This window comes from Drosophila tropicalis, unplaced genomic scaffold (assembly GCF_018151085.1).
Source record: "Drosophila tropicalis isolate 14030-0801.00 unplaced genomic scaffold, ASM1815108v1 contig_593, whole genome shotgun sequence".
In the NCBI taxonomy this organism is placed as follows: domain Eukaryota; kingdom Metazoa; phylum Arthropoda; class Insecta; order Diptera; family Drosophilidae; genus Drosophila; species Drosophila tropicalis.
Window position 1 is genome coordinate 9622421 of NW_027173070.1, and position 19394 is coordinate 9641814.

General features: G+C 35.7%; 1 protein-coding gene across 1 annotated transcript; it reads right to left on the reverse strand.

The window, feature by feature from the left end:
- Positions 1 to 548: 548 nt before the first annotated feature.
- Positions 549 to 17483, reverse strand: 5-HT1B (5-hydroxytryptamine (serotonin) receptor 1B). The gene is given in 10 exon segments (XM_068289021.1): positions 549 to 1462; positions 2490 to 2918; positions 3092 to 3424; positions 3426 to 3449; positions 4043 to 4180; positions 4252 to 4441; positions 4527 to 4636; positions 4964 to 5097; positions 6992 to 7684; positions 16759 to 17483. Coding segments are annotated over 9 exon segments (1830 nt in total). The 5' UTR covers positions 7365 to 7684; positions 16759 to 17483; the 3' UTR covers positions 549 to 1363.
- Positions 17484 to 19394: the final 1911 nt, after the last annotated feature.

Genomic DNA, 19394 nt, shown 5'->3' on the forward strand with positions numbered 1-19394 from the left:
GTTTACAATTGAAAGAGAGTTGCAGCAACATTTTGTGCATGCTTGTTGAAAAAAAAAGGATTTGACTTTTAGTTTGCTTAGAGTGCGATTTTTTTTTCTAAATTCAAATTATCCAATTTTAAACGGCTAACTGTATTTTGTATATTTGTTGTTTTGCATTATCAATTCGACAACTAACAGAAAATTTTATGTAAAACTAAACACTGACATATTTAATTTTGATTATTTAATTATTATATTTTTTTTCTTCTCTTATATATGTAGGTATGCTAAAATTTTGATCAACTACGTTTTGTATGTTAATGTAAGTGAATTTTGCGTAAATTCGTTATTATTTATATATATCCATGTATATATATATATATTGACTTGAACTTTCAAATAAAATTGCATAATTGAGCTTTAAACATAACATTTTCTAAAATGTACTTACAACTACAATTTGTTTTAATGATAAGAATTAAGGTAAGGGATTTTTGAGAGAGACACAGCGAAGGGGTTCTAACACAGAATTATGAAAGCGTAAGAAGTTTGTTGCTTGGACCCAGCCTTTGTGATTTGTGTAGACCCATTTCTACACAATTCCCGCCCGACATCAATTATGATCACCATCTCGTCGCCCTGCAATGCCTGCAATTAATCTTAAGGGACATCTTTAAGACACAGGGAAGACTTTGTTAATATTATAATTTTGTTGTATTCAATTTACATTTAATCTACACATATACATATAATCAACTTTATATGTGTAGCAGGCTTGCTCACTTGAGACGATAGTACTCATTCTCTCAGAGAGAGAACATGCTCATCTCTAAATGAGAGCGAAGTACGAGAGAGCGTCGAGTTAGTCTGGGTTGAACGAGCTTGTGAATCGGTCGTGCTAATGAGAATAAAAATCCTGTAATAAACTTACGCTTATAATAAATATATACATATATATAAACAATTAAAGCGAATTAGCCTTTTACATATGGAATTCAATAAGTGAAATACTTTGAATCTTAATGTTAAGCAATTTTATCATATACAAAAATAAACCTAGTTTGCGGTTCTGTTTTTTTTTTTTTTTTTTTGATGTTGCTGGTGTTACATTTTGTTTTAGGTTTTTTCGGGGAGGGCACGTGTGTGGGATTTTTCTTAATCATTTACTAGTTAGGATTGTCACTGCTAAACCTAAACGACTAAATCTAAGGCAATGCCAATTCCCATAGCATATATACATATATACCCTTATATACTTATATTTTTGTTATATTTTTGGGTACCCGTCAATTTTTCCATCTGTCTGATTAGTAACTCTTTTTCATTGTTTTTTGGTTTCACCTTATTACAAATACTGGTCCTCATTTGCTTTCAGTTGAAATCAAATTTTCGCACTACGAGCTCGAGCTGCATGCTTTCGGCCAAAGAGAATACGTTTAAACGCGCGTCGAAATTCGGGATTGAAAATTGTGTAGATGACCTATGAATGAGGAGTACAATAATATACAAATTATCAAACTTATTTGCAATAAATAATTTTACTTGTTATACGTAATTCTTAGTTTACGCCTTCCCCTTTTTTTATATTTAATTGAAATTGTTTCTTAGGAATACTCAAAAAATCTAAGAACTTTTAAACGTTTCCTTACAAAAGAGTCGGTTTTAATGCTGGCCATTTTTTTTTTCGTAGCTAAACTCGGAGTCTTTTACAGATATTTACTCATAGAATCGATTAAATCAGTTCTTCATTTTCAAAATAAAAATCGAATAGTATGAATCACATGAATAAAGCAATACAGAAACAAATTAATAATTTCAATATGCAAAATATCACTCATACGCTATGTTGTTGAAAATTTTATTTATTGTAAGTGATTTAGCAAGTGCTGACAACATTTATTGATTTATTTCCGCCAAGAAAAAATTCAATGGATTGCAATAAATAAATTGGCAGCATTTGAATACTCATAATGATAAATATATTCAATGAACCCATGTGAATGCATACAGAATGGCAAATTAATAAACATTTATCAGTTTTTTTTTTCTCAAATTCTTATTTAATAAACATACAATAACTAGAATTGATTACTTATTTGAAAAATTTAATTTTTTTTACATTATCAAAGGCTGAATCTACGTAAAAAAGTTGTTAATCAGTTTTAATTTTTATGTTTTCTGAGTGAACAATAATTATTTAAGAAAAAGTCTTACAATGAAACACATAATCGTTAAACAACAACATGTCGTATGAGTGATAAATCTTTATGGCTTAAATTTCAATTAGAGTAATTAAAATGCCAAAATTTCTTAATCAATATTCCTTTCAAGTATATTTAAGCTAATTAAAGTTTAAAGCTCATAAAAAAATTTAAAGATTGCAAAAGATTTTATGACTCTATGTGAGAAGAAATTACTTTGGTTTATATGCGCAATGAAATGATGCGAATGGGATGAGTAATTTCTTAGTCAAAGAAATATTTATATATATGTATGTATATACATACCGGATTCAGGGTGGAGTTGAAATATCCCAACCATAAGAACAACGATGCAATGGCCGGATGAATTTCGCACTCCTTGCACAAGCTCATTGTCAGGGCCATGACAAAGAAGGGCAGCCAGCAGATAACAAAGGCACCGGTGATGATGGCCAATGTCTGGGCAGCCTTACGTTCTCTTTTGGCCTCAAGCAGCTGTCGTCGCTTGGCCAGCTTCTGATGCGGATTGGCAATACTGGACAGTACACCGATACCCTTGTGTGTTGCACCACCAACAGGGCTCTGGCCCTCTGTTGATGCAACTGCACCACCCATAGCTATGGACTGCGCCAATGGCGTGATGGCATTTAAGTGAGAGGCTATTAAATGATGTTGTGTGGCATTGGCCACCTGCTGTGAGAGTGTTATAATTTCGTTAGCATTGCTGGTGCGATACTACAAAGAGATATCAAAACAGACAAAGAGAAAGGAGAGAGAGAGAGAGAGAGAGGGAGACAGGTAAAAAAGGAGTAAAAGCAGCAGCAGGAGAAACACAAGGAACCAAAGAACAAAGGCGAACAAAGCAAATATAAATAATTAGTGCTATTCAGTGGAATTACTTAACTTACATCGTCGGCATCGCTGGAAATGGTTGTTAGTTCGGTGCCCGCATGACTTTTGTTGTCATAGTTACTAGTGCTGAACTCTGTCTCCTCGCGCGTAATGGCCAGACTGGCAAAATCCACGGCAATGGCTGCCACAGATCTGGCCACAGCACCCTCAGAGCCGGCGCATATGCTGGCCGTATTTGTATTGCGGCCAAAGCAGATTTTCATACGTTTGCGTTGACGTCGCTGTACCTGTGAGGCCGCTGCTAACGTTTCATCCATCTGCTGCTGGTTGGCATCACTGCCTTCATCTTGTTTCCTGCCGGCTGTGCGGCGTTTGCCACGCTCCTTTTTTTAGTTCACGCACTGTGGAATCACACTGGATGAAAGACATAATTAAGAGGCCAAATGGGTTTCATTTGAGTTAATTTATGGCAAAGACAAATAAAGAATGAATAAAATAATTGACTTAAATCAAATTGTAGATAAAGCTCACATATGGCAATACTCACAAACACAAAGCAAATACATACACACAAAGAGGCCAAAGAGTCTCATAAATCTCTCTTGACATTTGTTTGGTTCTTGTGCTTTGCCATGTGCTCACTTGGGCATGCTAATGAGCAGCAAAGGATTTGCATGGGCATTGCCATTGGCATTGGCATTATTGTTTCTGTTAATGACACACTCATTATGGCCAACAAGCAAATACACTTAGCACATGCCACGCCCTCTACCGGCCTGATACTGCTGTTGTACTAGGCGTATGAGTAATTTTTTGGCATTTCTTTATCTTTTGTTTTACGAATATACGAATTTATTGGCACTTGGCCTTACCCACTCAAACACACCCTCCAACCACGCGCACACACACACACATACAGGCAGATACTTGTATGCTAAAGTTATCTGTTCTGTTAAGTGTATAACACTTAGAGTAGATAGTTATGGGGTAGGAGAGCAGACACTTACATCGGTTTCTGTCAACGTCACATTGAATGACTTTTGTGTACGCCTTTGTATGCGCTTCCTGGCAATTATATAAATCTTCCAGTAGAGAAATAATATAACCAATAGTGGCACATAGAAAGTGCAACAGGTGGCAAATATCTGTGGAAAAAAGAAGTCAAAAGTTGATTGAGTAAATGCAAGTCGCGTGTGTCTACAAATTGATTGGCAACCTGATAGGCCACATCCTGCGAGACCATGCAATGCTGCTCCTCGATGCGCTTCATATAATCGGGATCCTTCCAACCGAATTGCGGAGCCAACGATACAATCAATGCGGCAAACCAGACACAGAATATCATGAGAAAAACACGACGTGGTGTCCGCAAATTGTTGTAATCAATGTTGGTTACAGTCCAATATCTAGATATGGTTGGGGCATTGGAACATTGATACGTGACCTGTCTGTGTGTCTTGGACTTTTTTTGTTTGTTGTATTTTTGCTCACCTGTCTGCCGCAATAGCCACCAAATGGAGTATGGAAGCTGTGCAACAAAGCACGTCACAAGATGTCCAAATGTCACACAATTCCGGTCCCAATATCCAGCCATTACTTATCTATTTTGACCATTATGATGATGCAATTGAAACAATTAACCCATAATGCAATGACTCATTACTCACACATAAAGACAGAGATATGGAGAGTGAGAAAGGGAGAGAGAAAGAAGAAGAACTCTGACTCGACTCTACAGTTGATGACAAAGTGGACAAAAGAACATGAACATCAACTCTTTGTTGCTTAATTTCATTTTGCAAGCACTTCATCCACTTTACTTCTCTCCCCCATTCTTGCCCGACATTCTGTCTCAGTCTCTTGCAAATTTCCATTAGGATAATGAAGTTTGTGCAACGACAACAACAACAAGAACAACACAAACTTACCTCGTAGACGGCGCCAAGCGGCATGACAAGACAAGCAACAAATAAATCAGCTACAGCCAGAGATGCAACCAAATAATTAGCAACATTTTGCAAGTTTCGTTCCAATATAATGGCTGCAATCACAAATACATTTCCTGCAGACAAAAACAATAAATTAAATAAAAAATTTCCATTTAATGCATTTAATAATGTAATTCACTTATACGTGTTTAAACAATAAACTTATGAGTTTTTTTGCTCATGAAAAATTCGATTGCTCATGAAAAAATATGAAATGCCTTAGCTCTTTGTCTTTATGCATTTAGTTTGACTATTCTGGAAAGGTTGATTGCAATTGGACTCATCTCAAAAAATGCTTTAATTCCGTTACATTATAACTCAATAAAAATAATCAAGTTAAAGCTTTAACACTTTGAAAACAAAAATTTAACTGATTGTTGATATTTGCTTATCAGAAGCACATAACATGAAAATTGAAATCTTAATCTTTACTATATGACTTTTAGAAATTGAATAGACAAATCAAAATAAATAGAATAAATGTAATGCTAAGAGAAGATTGAGGTACGAGATGTAAGAAGTAATGTTGTTATTTGAATGGCATTAGCAAAATCTATTTGTTTTTTCGATTTAGTAATCAGGCATCAATATTAGAACTGAAAGTTTAAGCTGCTGAAGGAACAACTTATGTTCGGCCTTGTTAAATATTTTCTTTTCCAAAGCCTCAACGACTTTAAAAGTCGATGCATAGGCTTGAGTTTTAGTTTAAAAAGGAAAATGAAAAAATAAATAAATGTAATTCCATAAATTTTATGCCAAAAGCTTAAGGTAAATGTCCTTTAACTTTTGCTTTTTGTTGAGTGCAAAGCATGACTGATTTTCGATTTGAAATTCAGTATATCTAGCAGAGATTTTCAATTTTCATGTTCTTTACTAATTGCAGGCAATCGTGCATATGGGACAAGACACACACACACACACAGACATACACAAATAGAGACTGTTCCACATAGGCATCCTCATAGAAAGGTCCCTCCTGCAACCTACCTCTTCCCCCTCGCAACACCGTCTGCTTATCTGTCTGCCTCTCACTGGGATGCAAATGAGAGATGGCTGCCTGGTATACTCGGCGTCATCATAGTCGTCGCTTGCTTTGATTAAGCGCCAGCAACTTGGCAAATTGTAATTGCCACTGCGGCGGTCCCTCTAACATGTTTCTACCCCCTTCTAGACACACTGCCAAACAACCTTTTTGTAGAACCACCTCTTGGCCACCCCTTCAGCGACACGTACGTTGCGTCCCTTTGCCCAAAACGTCGCGACGGTATTTTGTCTTTGAGTCTCGTTGTGTCTGCTCGTGCTGAGCTTGTCTGCAGGTTGTCAAAACGTTTTGTCTTGGGCCCAGGCTCGTGCCAGAGTACAAAATGCATTTGCATATATGCCTTGCCATAGATATTGCGCATACGCCGCATGTTGCATGTTGTTGCCAAAGACTGATTGTGTCTATGTGTGTGAGTGTGTTTTCTATTTTTTTTTTTGCCAAAATTGTAATGGTGTTGGAAAGCGGGGAGTATGAAGGAGATGGTGTTGGCTGTTGCCATAATTTCCATTTGACGCCTTGGCGCGCTTTTAATAGCTTTTCACGTGACGGGGCCAAAAACAACAGCAAACACTTTGAAAACTTTGTGTGCCCCACTGCGTTTGCCATCTTCTCCATCCACTGATACCTTCTAACTTCTTCTCCTTCTTCATCATCATCTTTGCAACGTTTAACGTCAAAGCACTTCCCCCAACCCCAACCCCAACCCCAGCCACAGGCGGCTAGAAGCACTGTGTGAATCGGTGGATGGGGGAAGCAAGCAAATCATCTATGTAAGCCAAAAATCAATAAAAATCTTGGCAAGGCGACGTAATAAAAATCTTCTACATCATAAATTTAAGTTCATTTACATTTTTACTCTCAAAAGAAAAAAAAATTAACAAATAATTTTTGTTGTTTATTGATTGAGCGAATGAATGAGTACTTGCCTATAATGGTGACGAGTATCATTAGGCCAAGAACAACAGCCATGACGATCATTTTTACCAGCAACCAAAACTCGGCCATTTCACGCTCATTTGCCGCAGCCTGTTGTCGTTGCTCATCATCCAGCTGGATGACATTGTTGGTGGCATTGATAATGGGTAAAGTCATATTGATGCTGCTGCTGTTGCTGGCCATGGATGAATCTTCCAAATGTTGCTGTAGTAGCTGTGTTACATTGCCATTTAGCTCAATAAAGAGACTCTCGTTGAGAAGAATGGCAGGCAGTTCTATTTCCAAGACGCTTGGAAAATCATCGCCATTGCCACCAAACTGGGATGACAATGGGATGGCTGGTGTTGTCATTGCTCTCAGCATAATGTATATACATATAAATATATATATATGAATTGGTTTTTGGGGCGTGTCAGTTGTATACGCTTGGGTGTGTGTGTGTGTGTGTGTATGTGTTTGTCGTCTACAACACTTGCTGTTGTCCTTCCTGCTGCTTCTGTTGCTGTTGCTTTTGCTGCTGGCGTCGCAGCTGTTCCTGTTGCTGTTGATTTTGTTTCAGTTGCTGCTGCTGTTGCTGCTGATGATGTTGCTGCTGTTGGTGTTGTACTTGTCGTTCGTGTTGCTGCCGTTGTTGCGGGTGATAAAGCGCCTTAATCGTGCTTGCCAAGCACTTAACACGTAAACTGCAAAACACAGAGGGAGAATGAGTCACAAAGGGAGTCAAGAGATGAATGGCAGGCACCAGAGAGACAACACACAAACACACATATAAAAAGAACCAAAAAAGAAAAAAGAAACACATAATTTTGATTCTCCCTAAATCCCAGCATAGACCAAAATTAAAACACCAATTTCCTTTTATATTAAATTTTAAGTCTAGCTTTAAATTTTTCCATTTTTCTTCTATTTTTTTGGTTGAGTATATTTTACTTTGCATTTAGACCAATTAATAAACATTTTCCTATATTTCTTTTGGTTTCTTCTACGAAACAATTTAACAAAAAGAGGAAAAGCTTCAACAACAATGTAAACATTTAATATGGGAAAACCGTTGCCAAGCTATCACTTGGCCCTTTTCTGTAAGCCTTAACATAGAATGCAACACATTAGTTGACCTTTGTCTGTGTCAAGGTGTGTGCCAATGTGCTTGTGTGTGTGTGTGTGTGTATGCCCACCCACAACAGGTGAACATTGAAGGCTACATACCTAACGAAGGTTGCTCTCTACATTCCTAGAAAATGAAAAAAAACTCAATTCAAAACTAAAGTTAGAAAAAGTTAAAGGTCAACCATCATTCATAAAAGTTACAAGTCTTCAAGAGAACTTCTACCATAGTTAAGTGAAATCAATTAACCTTTAGATTTACCCTCGTTAAATGTGTGTATACCATTTTAGTTTGGCTCAACTTAGTCTACAGAGACTATGTAGCTAAAATGTTAATGTTTGAAGTAAGCGATGCGCCCAAGCCAGCCAGCTCATGTGTGAGACACATTTCCATAGTCAAGGTAATCCTTATATCCTGGCCCCAGCAGCATCTTCTTTGAACTGCTGCTATTAATAAATGCACCTAAAAACGGTTTTTAGATTTTTCTTTCTTTGTAAAAAAAAATTCTATCGAAATGTTTTATGTTTGTTCTAAAAAGAACATACAGATGATATCTTCTGATGACTTTTGACCGAATATGCATATAATTCATTGTTAATTATCAGCAGTTTTTTTATGTGAACTATTACTAAGCAAAATAATGTTAAAATCGTTTATCGTTGATCAAAACAATCTTTAGTGATTCCATCAGTTGTTAATTTTTGTTAATTGCTGATAATTGCCTCAACCGAATCAAATCTGACGCCTTAGTTACTAGAACTCAATTTTATATTAGGATCACATGCATTTATCTGAGTTGCCATAACAAGATAAAAAACTACTTTAAGTCAATTAATGTTGTGATTTTTTGACCATGTTTCAGTTTAATACATTGGTAATGCAATTGCACTTGCTTGTTTATCAGATTTGCGTGTTGCGATATCAATAAATCTTTTTTTATCTAGATAAAAAGACATTTTCAAAGTATTTACTCTTAATGACATGTAAATTTATACAGTAAATATAAAAGTAAATATATACATACATACATAAGTAAATAAGGATAAACGGTCCAGTTATATAGCCACACAGGCTTAGTCATAACTATTTTATCGAGGCTTCTAAAAACTTTCAAAAGGTTTCTTTTTTATGGCAAAGATTCCATACCGATTTTTGACCTCTTGACTTGCCCACAGGCAACCTATAATCTTAGACTGGAGCTGTGCGTGTGTGTTTTTTATCCGATCTTGTTGAAATTTAGCAGTCATTAAAGTCATCGAAGTAATTTGCTAATCGCATTGGATCTAAACAATATAGTGATCCGATCCGGCTGTATAGTAGGCTACGCATTAAATGTTTTTTCTCTAAAAGTTGCGTGACAGGAGAAGAGAGAGCTACATGAAACCCGCTTAGTACACAAAGATTAATTTAAGTTGCACGATTTATTATGATTGCCACTACTTCGATGCCACCGAGCTTATTTCCATTTTTCCAAACGTTGCAATGAACCTTCACTAGGCCACGCTTCACATAGGAGACCCAGTTATCTGTATTTGGAATCCATTCAATTAACCAGGATTCACCTTTTCGTAGAGAGCAGTAGCCTTCCTTAGTAGTCGGAAAGTTAGTATTCACATTTTCGGGATCGAAGTAATTAAATAAAAACTTTTCTGATATATCGCAAGAGCGGATGTCAAATATTTCGTAGAGCGTTTGCATCCACACGCCAAATTCAGATGAAAACATTTGACAGGACATGGTTATATCATTGGTCAAGTCAGTTGCAAAATAAACCGATCCATTTAAACTTCTTTCACGTCCGACAAGTTTAAGTCCTCGATAGTCCGCCAAGGTTTCTTCATCGCCTTCAATAGCCTCAATTGATTCAAATCTGACTTCATAGTTATTCCTTCCAAGACACTGGAATAGTAGTCTTTTTATTTTGGGATCACAATTCATTCGTGTTGACGATTACCTGGGCTGTTATAACAAGCAAAATAATAACTTTCAGTGAAATTAGACACATCACTGGTAGCACTTGTTGAATGGACTGAGTTGTTGAATTACTTTTTATACACTCGGCATTCGCATGTTAAATACCAATTGGGTTCAATTAGATCGATTATAAATTTGTATTTCATTTCAAATTGTATGTTGTCCGTAAAACCAGTATAAAATTATGTAACTATTAAGCAACTTATTACACAGGTGTTCATTCATTTCATCATTGATGTTAATCAAGAAATCGAAAATATTGCTTACATAACTGCGTTAAAGAAGATTTGCAGCCCATGAGTTTGAAAAATTCAAAATTCCGATTAAATTGTTTCCCCTTTTTTACTCTTAACTCAATTTACGAACTTGAAATTCGTAGCTTTAAGCCCCATGCAAATCTTGTTATTATTCAAGTATTGTTACTGATCTGAATTAGTATGTAGAAAACAAAATATCAAAAGTATTCATTCCCATTTGAGTTCTATTTGTTAATCTTAAAAAAATAAAAATATTTCTCATAATTTTGGAGGTTTTATTTTTCATTCGTCCTGCACCCAAACCACACAACAATTCAAAAACTTTTTTGTATTTGAGTAATCGATAATTTTGGAAAACCATAAGGATATGCTACTTTATAGATTTATGTTCCACGATCAACTATGTTTGCCACAAATTCCATGCCACCAACGGTCTTTCCTTCTTTTAATATTTGGTATTTAAGTTTAACGAGGCCACGCTTCATATACGACACCCATGAATCAGTATTTGGTAAATATTTTATAAATCGGTATTTCCCCTTCGGTAGAGGGCAGTAGCCTGCTTCAGTTGTCGGAAAAGTTGTCCCATTTCCAGGAACAACGTATTTCAGGAAAAATTTTCGTGCAAACTCACAGAAGCTCATTGATTTTACTTCGTAGGGCATTTTAATCCACACCCCATATTCTAACGAGAACACCTCACAAGAGGCTTCGAACTCATCGGTCAAATCATATGTATAATGAACCGTTCCATTCAAACTTCTTTCGCGTCCAACCAGTTTAAGACCTCGATAATCCACCAAAGTTTCAATTTCGCCTTCAATTGGAACAGTCGATTCAAGTCTCAAGTCATAGTTATTCCTTCCAAGGCACTGGAATAGATACTTCTGATTTTAGGGATCAGATTTGATGTGATGACTCTTACCTGCGTTGCCATGACAAGAAAATAAATAACTTTCAGTGAAATTCGACACATTTCTGGTAGCACCTGTTAAATGGAGTGACTTGTTGACATGATTTTTATATACTCGGCATTCGCATGTTAAATTCTAATTCAGTTCATTTAGATTAATTATACATTTGTATTTCAGTTCAAATTGTAGGTTGTTTGTCGTTTCCCCTTGACACCGGTATTTGTCGGTCTTGATAGAAGTATTTTATAGTCCCTGTTGAAACGATCTTGGCAAGAAAAGTCAAAGTACCCATTGACCTCAATATGGTTAGATGACAAATGGAAGACGGAAGTTTTTGGGTCATTTATTAAAGCCAATTGGAAGAATTCGGAAATGGGGTAGAATATTTGAAAATCCCAATTATATATTCTTGTTTTACCTTTTTTAATTCATCTCCCGAACTCTCAAGCCTTAGCTTTTAACGCAGGATAAAACGTAAAAAATGCAGTGCAAAATCGCTACACCAAATTTAAATTTGATCCTTGGAAATTCCTTAAAAAACATTTTTCAAGAATTTCTTACGATCTGTAGAAAATAAATATATATTTTCTCATGTCCATTTGAATTCTAATTGTTTTTTAATTTGATCGCAAATGAAATTAATTATGTATTATAAAGTTTTAAATTATTCCTTTGATCATTTTGATGCTTTTATCTTTATTCGTCTTTACCTTTTCTGGTTTTATACAGATAATTTTGGAAAACCATAGGGATATGCTACTTTATATGTTTATGTTGCGCGATCAACTATGTTTGCCACAAATTCCATACCACCAACGACCTTTCCTTCTTTTAATATTTGAAATTTAAGTTTAACGAGGCCACGCTTCATATACGAAACCCATGAATCAGTATTCGGTGAATATTCTCTAACCCAGTATTCACCCTTCTGTAGTGGGCAGTAGGCTGATTCAGTTGACGGCCAATTTGTATTTACATTTGCAGGATCAACGTATTTCACGTAAAATTTTCGTGCGAACTCACAAAAACTCAACGATTTTACTTCGTAAGACATTTCAATCCAAATGCCGTATTCTAACGTAAACAAATTACAAGAGACTTCGAACTTATCGGTCAAATCATTTGCAATATAAACCGTTCCATTCAAATTTCTTTCGCGTCCAACCAGTTTAAGACCTCGATAATCCACCAAAGTTTCCTTTTCGCCTTCAATTGGAACAGCCGATTCGAATCTCATGTCGTAGTTATTCCTTCCAAAGCACTGCAAAAGTTATTTCTAGTTTTAAGGATCAAATTTTTTGAGCTGACGCTTACCAGCCTTGCCATGACAAGAAAAAAAAGAACTTTAAATGAAATTCGACACATTACTTTTAGCACTTGTTAAATGGAGTGATTTGTGGAATTGCCCTTTATACACTTGGCATTCGCATGTTAAATACTAATTGGGCTCAATTAGACTAATTATATATTTGCATTTGATTTCCAATTATAGGTTGTTAGTCACTGCCTACTTTACTGAAAATCGAATGCATTTCTGCGATTTTCAACATCGCATCCTACTTGCAATGTTCTTATCGTAAATACTTTTTTATACCCTTGCAAAAAGGGTATATTAATTTTGGTCAGAAGTGTGCAACGCATAGAACAAAGCATCTCCGACCATGCAAAGTATATATATTCTTGATCAGCACGACGAGACGAGTTCAAATAGCCATGTCCGTCCGTCCGTCCGTCCGTCTGGATCAACGCAAACTCCTCCTATAGGCTTGTATATACTGCAGGGGTTGTATATCTCGGATTCAGCCGGATCGGACCACTATATCATATAGCTCCCATACAAACCCCAAAGTCACGAACAGTGACTTTTCTCAATAACTTCGTTATTTTCTGTGCTATTATCGAGAGAGTTTACGCCTATAAACGACTGTGCCAAATTTGATCAAGATCGGATGACTATATTATATAGCTCACATAGGAACGATCGGTCGAAAACAGTAATAACTTCTATACTTTTAAAGCGATTGCTTTCAAATTAAACATTTGCTAGTTTAATATATCTGTTAATGGCTGTGCCAAATTTGATCAAGATCGGGTGACTATATCATATAGCTCCCATAGGAACGATCGGTCGAAAACAGTGACTTTGATCAATATCTTCGTTATTTCCTATGATTGTAAGCCATTCTTTCGCAAACATACATAAGTCTTTTTAGATAAAACGTTCTTCCACATTGATGGCTAATAGGTAAGGATAGAGTTACCAAAAAAGTGCAAGGGTATACAAGCTTTGACGCGGTCGAAGTTAGCCCCGGCCCTCTGCTTTCACTTTACTATTATTACTATTAATTCTGTGTCACATCCTGCTCTGTGTAATATAATATTAAACATAAGAGCTAATCTTTTTTAACTGACGTTGTTACTAATTAATAGCTTTCGAGTAAGTTATCACGTTTTTTTTCGTGGCAGCTATCAAAAAGCATTTACATAAGTTACAAAATAAAAATGCCAGAGAATTATGTTTTAAATAACGATCCTACATATATAAATAGTAGTAAATTTAGTTTTCCAATTTTTATCATTTCTCTATCCAATTTTAAATTCCCGTATTTGAAAACTTTGTAGGGTGTATAATAGAACTAGTCAGCTGTTCGTTACCCAGAGAAGGAAATGTTTCCGCCCACATAGAGTATTTATGTATGATGAGATGGTTAGTTAAGAATTTGTATATTATTATTGAAAAAAATTAAATTAATCATGTAATTAAATCTTTAGTTCATGTATGTGACCCATGAAACAGTATTTAATAAACCAGTATTCACCCTTCAGTAGAGGACATTAGTCTGCTTGGGTTGACGGCCAATTCGTATTCGCATGGTCATGGTCAAAATATTTCAAGAAAAATTTTCTTGCAAACTCACAAGGCATGTTTAAACGAGAAGATCTCACTAGAGAAAAATCTGAGGTCGTAGTTATTCTTCCCAAGGCACTGGAATAGTTATTGCTAATCGCAAGCATCACGATTGATGAGCGGACGCTTACCGGCTGTGTCAAGCTAAGCAGCAATAGAACTTAAAGAAAAGTCAGGCACATGTCTACTAGCACTTTATACACTCGGCACTCGCCTGTTAACTATCTATTTCTGCACTTGATGAATAATATATAGATATTTGCGGTTTATCAGCGGATATACTGGTCTTGTAGATTAATATCGGTGTATCTAGATAAATTTTCCCCAATATTGGGTTTAAGCGCATTGTTTTGCTTAAAAGTACCACGTTTTAGTCCTAGCACCACTAGTCACAGTTTTTACTGACTCCATTGGGCCTAAAGAATGCAGTTTACTAAAGCAGCAAGCAATAAAGCACAATTTCAGGCGACTGATAAGATAAACGACAAATAAAGCTGCTTATTAGATTCAGAACTTAAATTTATATTAGCTTCTTTTGAGATTGTGCACCATTTACAGCAGATAAATGAAAGTAATGCAAATATCCCGGCCTGGAGCCCTAAATCCTTCACTAAGGATTATTAAACGTTTCATATATCTTAGCTTCCCGTTCTTAAAGCCGCACACTGAGCCTGTGGGAAGGTAGCAGAAATAATTGTAAAGTGTATCAACAAAGTCGTTGTCTCGCTTACAGTCTTCTTGCTTTTATTTCCCTTGCAACTGTATGACGACTAGTTTTTAATTATGAAAGCGAGTTAGTATGCCATTTTTTGTGCTTGTTTTTTTTTCTTTCTATGTGAGATGAATATCCAAGTAAAAAGGGTGAACAGAATTGCTAACGTTTGCAACAAAATGTTGCTTCGGGGCACAACTAGTCGGTGAAATCCAAAAAAGAAGGAAAAAACAGCAAAAAAAGTAAAAAGGAAACTCGCGCTGAGTTGCGGTTGCTTGCCAGCTGGAGAACATAGAATTTCTCTTATATGCCTCTTGTAGATACTTATGTATAAATATACATAGATACAGATACATATGTATGTATGTATGTATGCCTATGTGTGTGTGTATACTTATACATATGTGGAGCTTCGCACAACTTGAATTATTTCATACTCTAATAAATATACAAAAGGTTTTGTTGAATGTCTGCAACTGGCATTGCCTTTTTTGTTGCTGTCAGCATTATCTACTTACATATATGTACCTATGTATATAATTTTTGTTGTTTTTTTTTTTTTTTTTCTGTTTTGTTTTGTTTTTTGTTATTTTTCTGTTTGCTCCCTTTGTGCTTGTCAACCTGCTTATTTTAATCATACCTATCGCTTAGATTTCTGTCTTGTCTCTAGCATTTTTAAGCTGAGGCCAATTAGCAAAAGCTTTAGTCAAATTAGAGACAAGAAAGTTAATAATACATAGTGAGGACAAGATTATTAACAACAGCTACTAATACTGGTAGTATATTAAAATATTCAAGGAAATTGTAGAAAGTAACGAATAGATACGCAACAAGTTTTGGCGCGTGCTTCGAGGTTTATTATAGGGATTACTTAAAGCTTGAAACACAAGAGAAGAGCCATACAAAAGGCTAAAAACGACAGCATGAAATTTCTTATTAACTTAAACAAAGTGCAAATGTACATACATATGTATATGCAAACACATTGTTGATTGTTGTATTGAGGAATCATTCTAGAGGTCAAACCAATTCAAAGAAAATACCTAATCTTAAAAAAGAAAGACTTTTTCATCTGCATTTAGACCTTGTATTCCAGGAAACTTGCATGAAACATGTATAATCGGATTACATGTAGTAGAAAAAAGTCATCAATAGAAACGACAAGTACTTGGGCTCACAGGCAAAAGTTGATGGATCACACAATTTGTAATAAAATTTAATAAGAGTATTTCATATTCGAATTGACTTGACTTTAATGCACACGGCTACTCGGCAGCTGCTCAATTGCACTGCACTCAATTGGCTAACTTTCTTCTGCTATTAAGTTAACTTAATCCGGCTTAAGCAGGCTAATTGCAGTTGGCAGTTGCCAGTTGATGTACCTTTTGTACAGACAGTTATTGAACTAATCAAGTCAAGTTAGAGCATGATGATGAGTCTTGGTTTACTAAGAAATGAGAACAGTATAGAAAGAGAGAGAGAGAGAGAGAGAGAGAGAGAGAGAGATGATAGTCGAAGAAAAGGCGCACAATTTGCTGCTGTGACCATGGCAATGCAATTTTTCATTAAAAATTGAGTGCACACGCAACGAACAATAAACAAACTGAGAAACTAAAGGAGAGCAATTGGGAAAAGAATATTGCATTAGACATTATGATGGAGACTGAAGAGAATTACTTCAGGTAACAAAGAAATGAAAGTTTACCAAAGTAAAATCAACATGAAATATTTACTCAATTGCAGTTGATTTCTCAGAGCTTGACAGGAGAAGTGGAGATGTTAACGTTAACGTTGACCTTGGCCGAACGTTGAATAATACAAGAAAAAAGAGAGAAAAAAAAAAAAAAAAATAAAATGAGAGAAAAAATTCATATTCATTATACTCACACATAAGCATAATTATGTCCTTTCATTTTCATTTTCTTCGCTTCATTAGCGACGCTCTGCCGCAGGTAAATTCGTCAACATAAATATTTATACCGACGGTAAGGATGCGGATGACGATGGCGATGGCAATGGCGAGTGACGATGGCGTTGAGAGAGGACCTACCTTTTAGGCCCTTATTCAACACACACACACATATACAAAAACTTAAACTCAAGCACACACACACACCCATACATTGTTAAAGGCAGCCTCACTCAGTTTCAGTGTATTTGCTTCTTTTTTTTTTGTGTTGGTCCTTGTTGTGTCTACGGTTGATTTTTGTTTTTGTTTCTTTCGTTTTTGTTTTGCGCCCTAATTATGCGGGTTTCACTTTGTTTTTTTTATTCCCAGATTTTTATTTGTTTAGAGGTTTATTTAATTATATAAAACACTTGAAATTTTAAATGTTCATCAGCGATTTGTTGTTTGATTTGGTCTCTAGAGAGATTTGATGTTGAGGTATTTTTTCTTCACTACTGTTTTGTATGTTCCTTCAGTCTTTTGCCTGTTAGAGATTTTTTTTGAATCGTTATTTGATTAATTATTTTGATTTTCTGTTTGCTTTTCGTATTGTTGTTTGCTTGGTGCTGTTGCTTGGGGTTGTGGCTGTGGCTGAGTTGTTGTTGATGAAACGCTTTAATCTGTCTGGTAAGGGCGGCACACGCGTCTTTAACCTACACCCAAGCGTAACTATTGACAAACTGCTTCAATGTGGCCGTCTCAAGTAGATGGCGAATTTTTTGTTGCTCAACCAGCTGATTTTCTGTAGACTTTTCCAATGGACGCAGGCGCATTTGGGCAGTGACTCTTATACGCACAGAGAGTCCATAGCAAGTCTACAAAGAGACAAAGAGAGGGCGAGTGACAGAGAGAGCACAAAATATTTAAGAGAACTCTATGATTTCGATATCGAATAAAAAATCTGTTAATGCTCTTTCAGCTGCCTGTTGAGCTGCAATTAAATATAGCAAAAGCAAAGTAGGAGAGGTCGAGGAAAAAAAGCATTGCCTAGTTATCAGCATGGCTTACTTTTCCTTCAATTTTTTGGGTGGATCTCAATGATTTCACTTTTCTCCTTTTTTTTTTTTTTGCCATGGCTAATGGATGCAAACAAAATTGTGCATTTCGCACAATGCCATTGAAAATTCCTGACTTGCTCTGCCAGTTTTAATATGCCTAATGCAAATGGACAGCAAAATAAAAAATTAAAATGAAAATGAGAAAGAAAACTTTGCTTTCTTTACTTTACTTCAGTTTCAGTAAGCATTAAGTTTCTCTTTGCTATAGATTTTGGTTATTTCGTCGTTTTGTTGGTCATTTCTATGCAGCTGCCGTATAATATGAAGGCAACTTTTTCAACTTGGGCGAACTGCTTAGGCTGTTTGCCGTTTGATTTCCGTTGCTGCTTTTGCTCACTGGCTTTTGTCTTCAGTTATTTTTTCTTTTTCTTCTTTTTGTTCTTTCTGGGCATCGTAAATTAGCAGCGGTTTATTGCCAGTACGTGACATTTTGGCCCATTCCGGTTTCAGCAATTATTACGACATTCATTCATTCATTCGTCTGTTGGTTTGTTCGTTTGCTGTTTGGTTGGACCCCCTTTTGAGTTGCCGCTTGCCACTGGGCACTGGTCAGCCGACAGGACACTCAGGAATTTGCCGAGGATTGTCATTTAAGTTGCCTTTTGGCGTACTTATGAGTGGGCACGCCAACGTGGACGTGAACAAGTACAAGGACCTCAGATTGCCCCCGTTTCCATTCGTTTCGATATTTGGAGTGCCATAAAACCATTTGATTGTTGCAATTGCGGAAAGTACGCGTAATCTGTCTGTCTAGTATAACCATCTCATTGTCCTTATCCCATCCAGAGTAACGCAACTTAAATATATAGACGATTCAGTATGATTTTAGCCATATCCAAATATGATCTCTAAAACGATATTATCATTTAAATAGTTATTCGTTGAATTTAGTGTAAGTTTTTTTTAGTGAAAAGTTGCTTTTGATGATGAAAATGACTTTGAATTTGTGGGAATATCTAATATATTTGTATCTTTTGCTATTTGTTATTCGAGCTCTTTGGTCTACATAAAGACTATGTGAGATGTAAAGGTTAATACAAATTTAGTTTGAAATCAATTTTATCCACCCAGCAGCCCCTTGCATGAAAAAGAAAGAGAGGGTAGATCTTTCGGCTATTTTCGCTGAGTTATGTACATCTAATTTTGCTGAAAAATATTACATTCTATGAAAAATTTAATTCAGTTTACTTTAGACGTAAAGTGAATGTGCCGAAAACCGACAAATTCAAATTTTTCAATTGGCATTTAATTTAATTAATTTAAGCATCACAATAGAATGAAAAACTCAAGACTATAAATCAACTCATTTTAAAATTGCATAAAATTGGAATTGAGGAAAGAAAAATATCTCAAAATTGTAAAAAAAAAGGCATTTCAAATCATCAGATTAATTCAATGTTAATTAGATTCTAGGAACTTCTTTAAATATCACACAGCCAATTCGTCATAATGAATCAAGACTGAACATTTCGTATACATAACAAGTAGCATATTTAAAAGTTTTCAGTGAAAGTCAG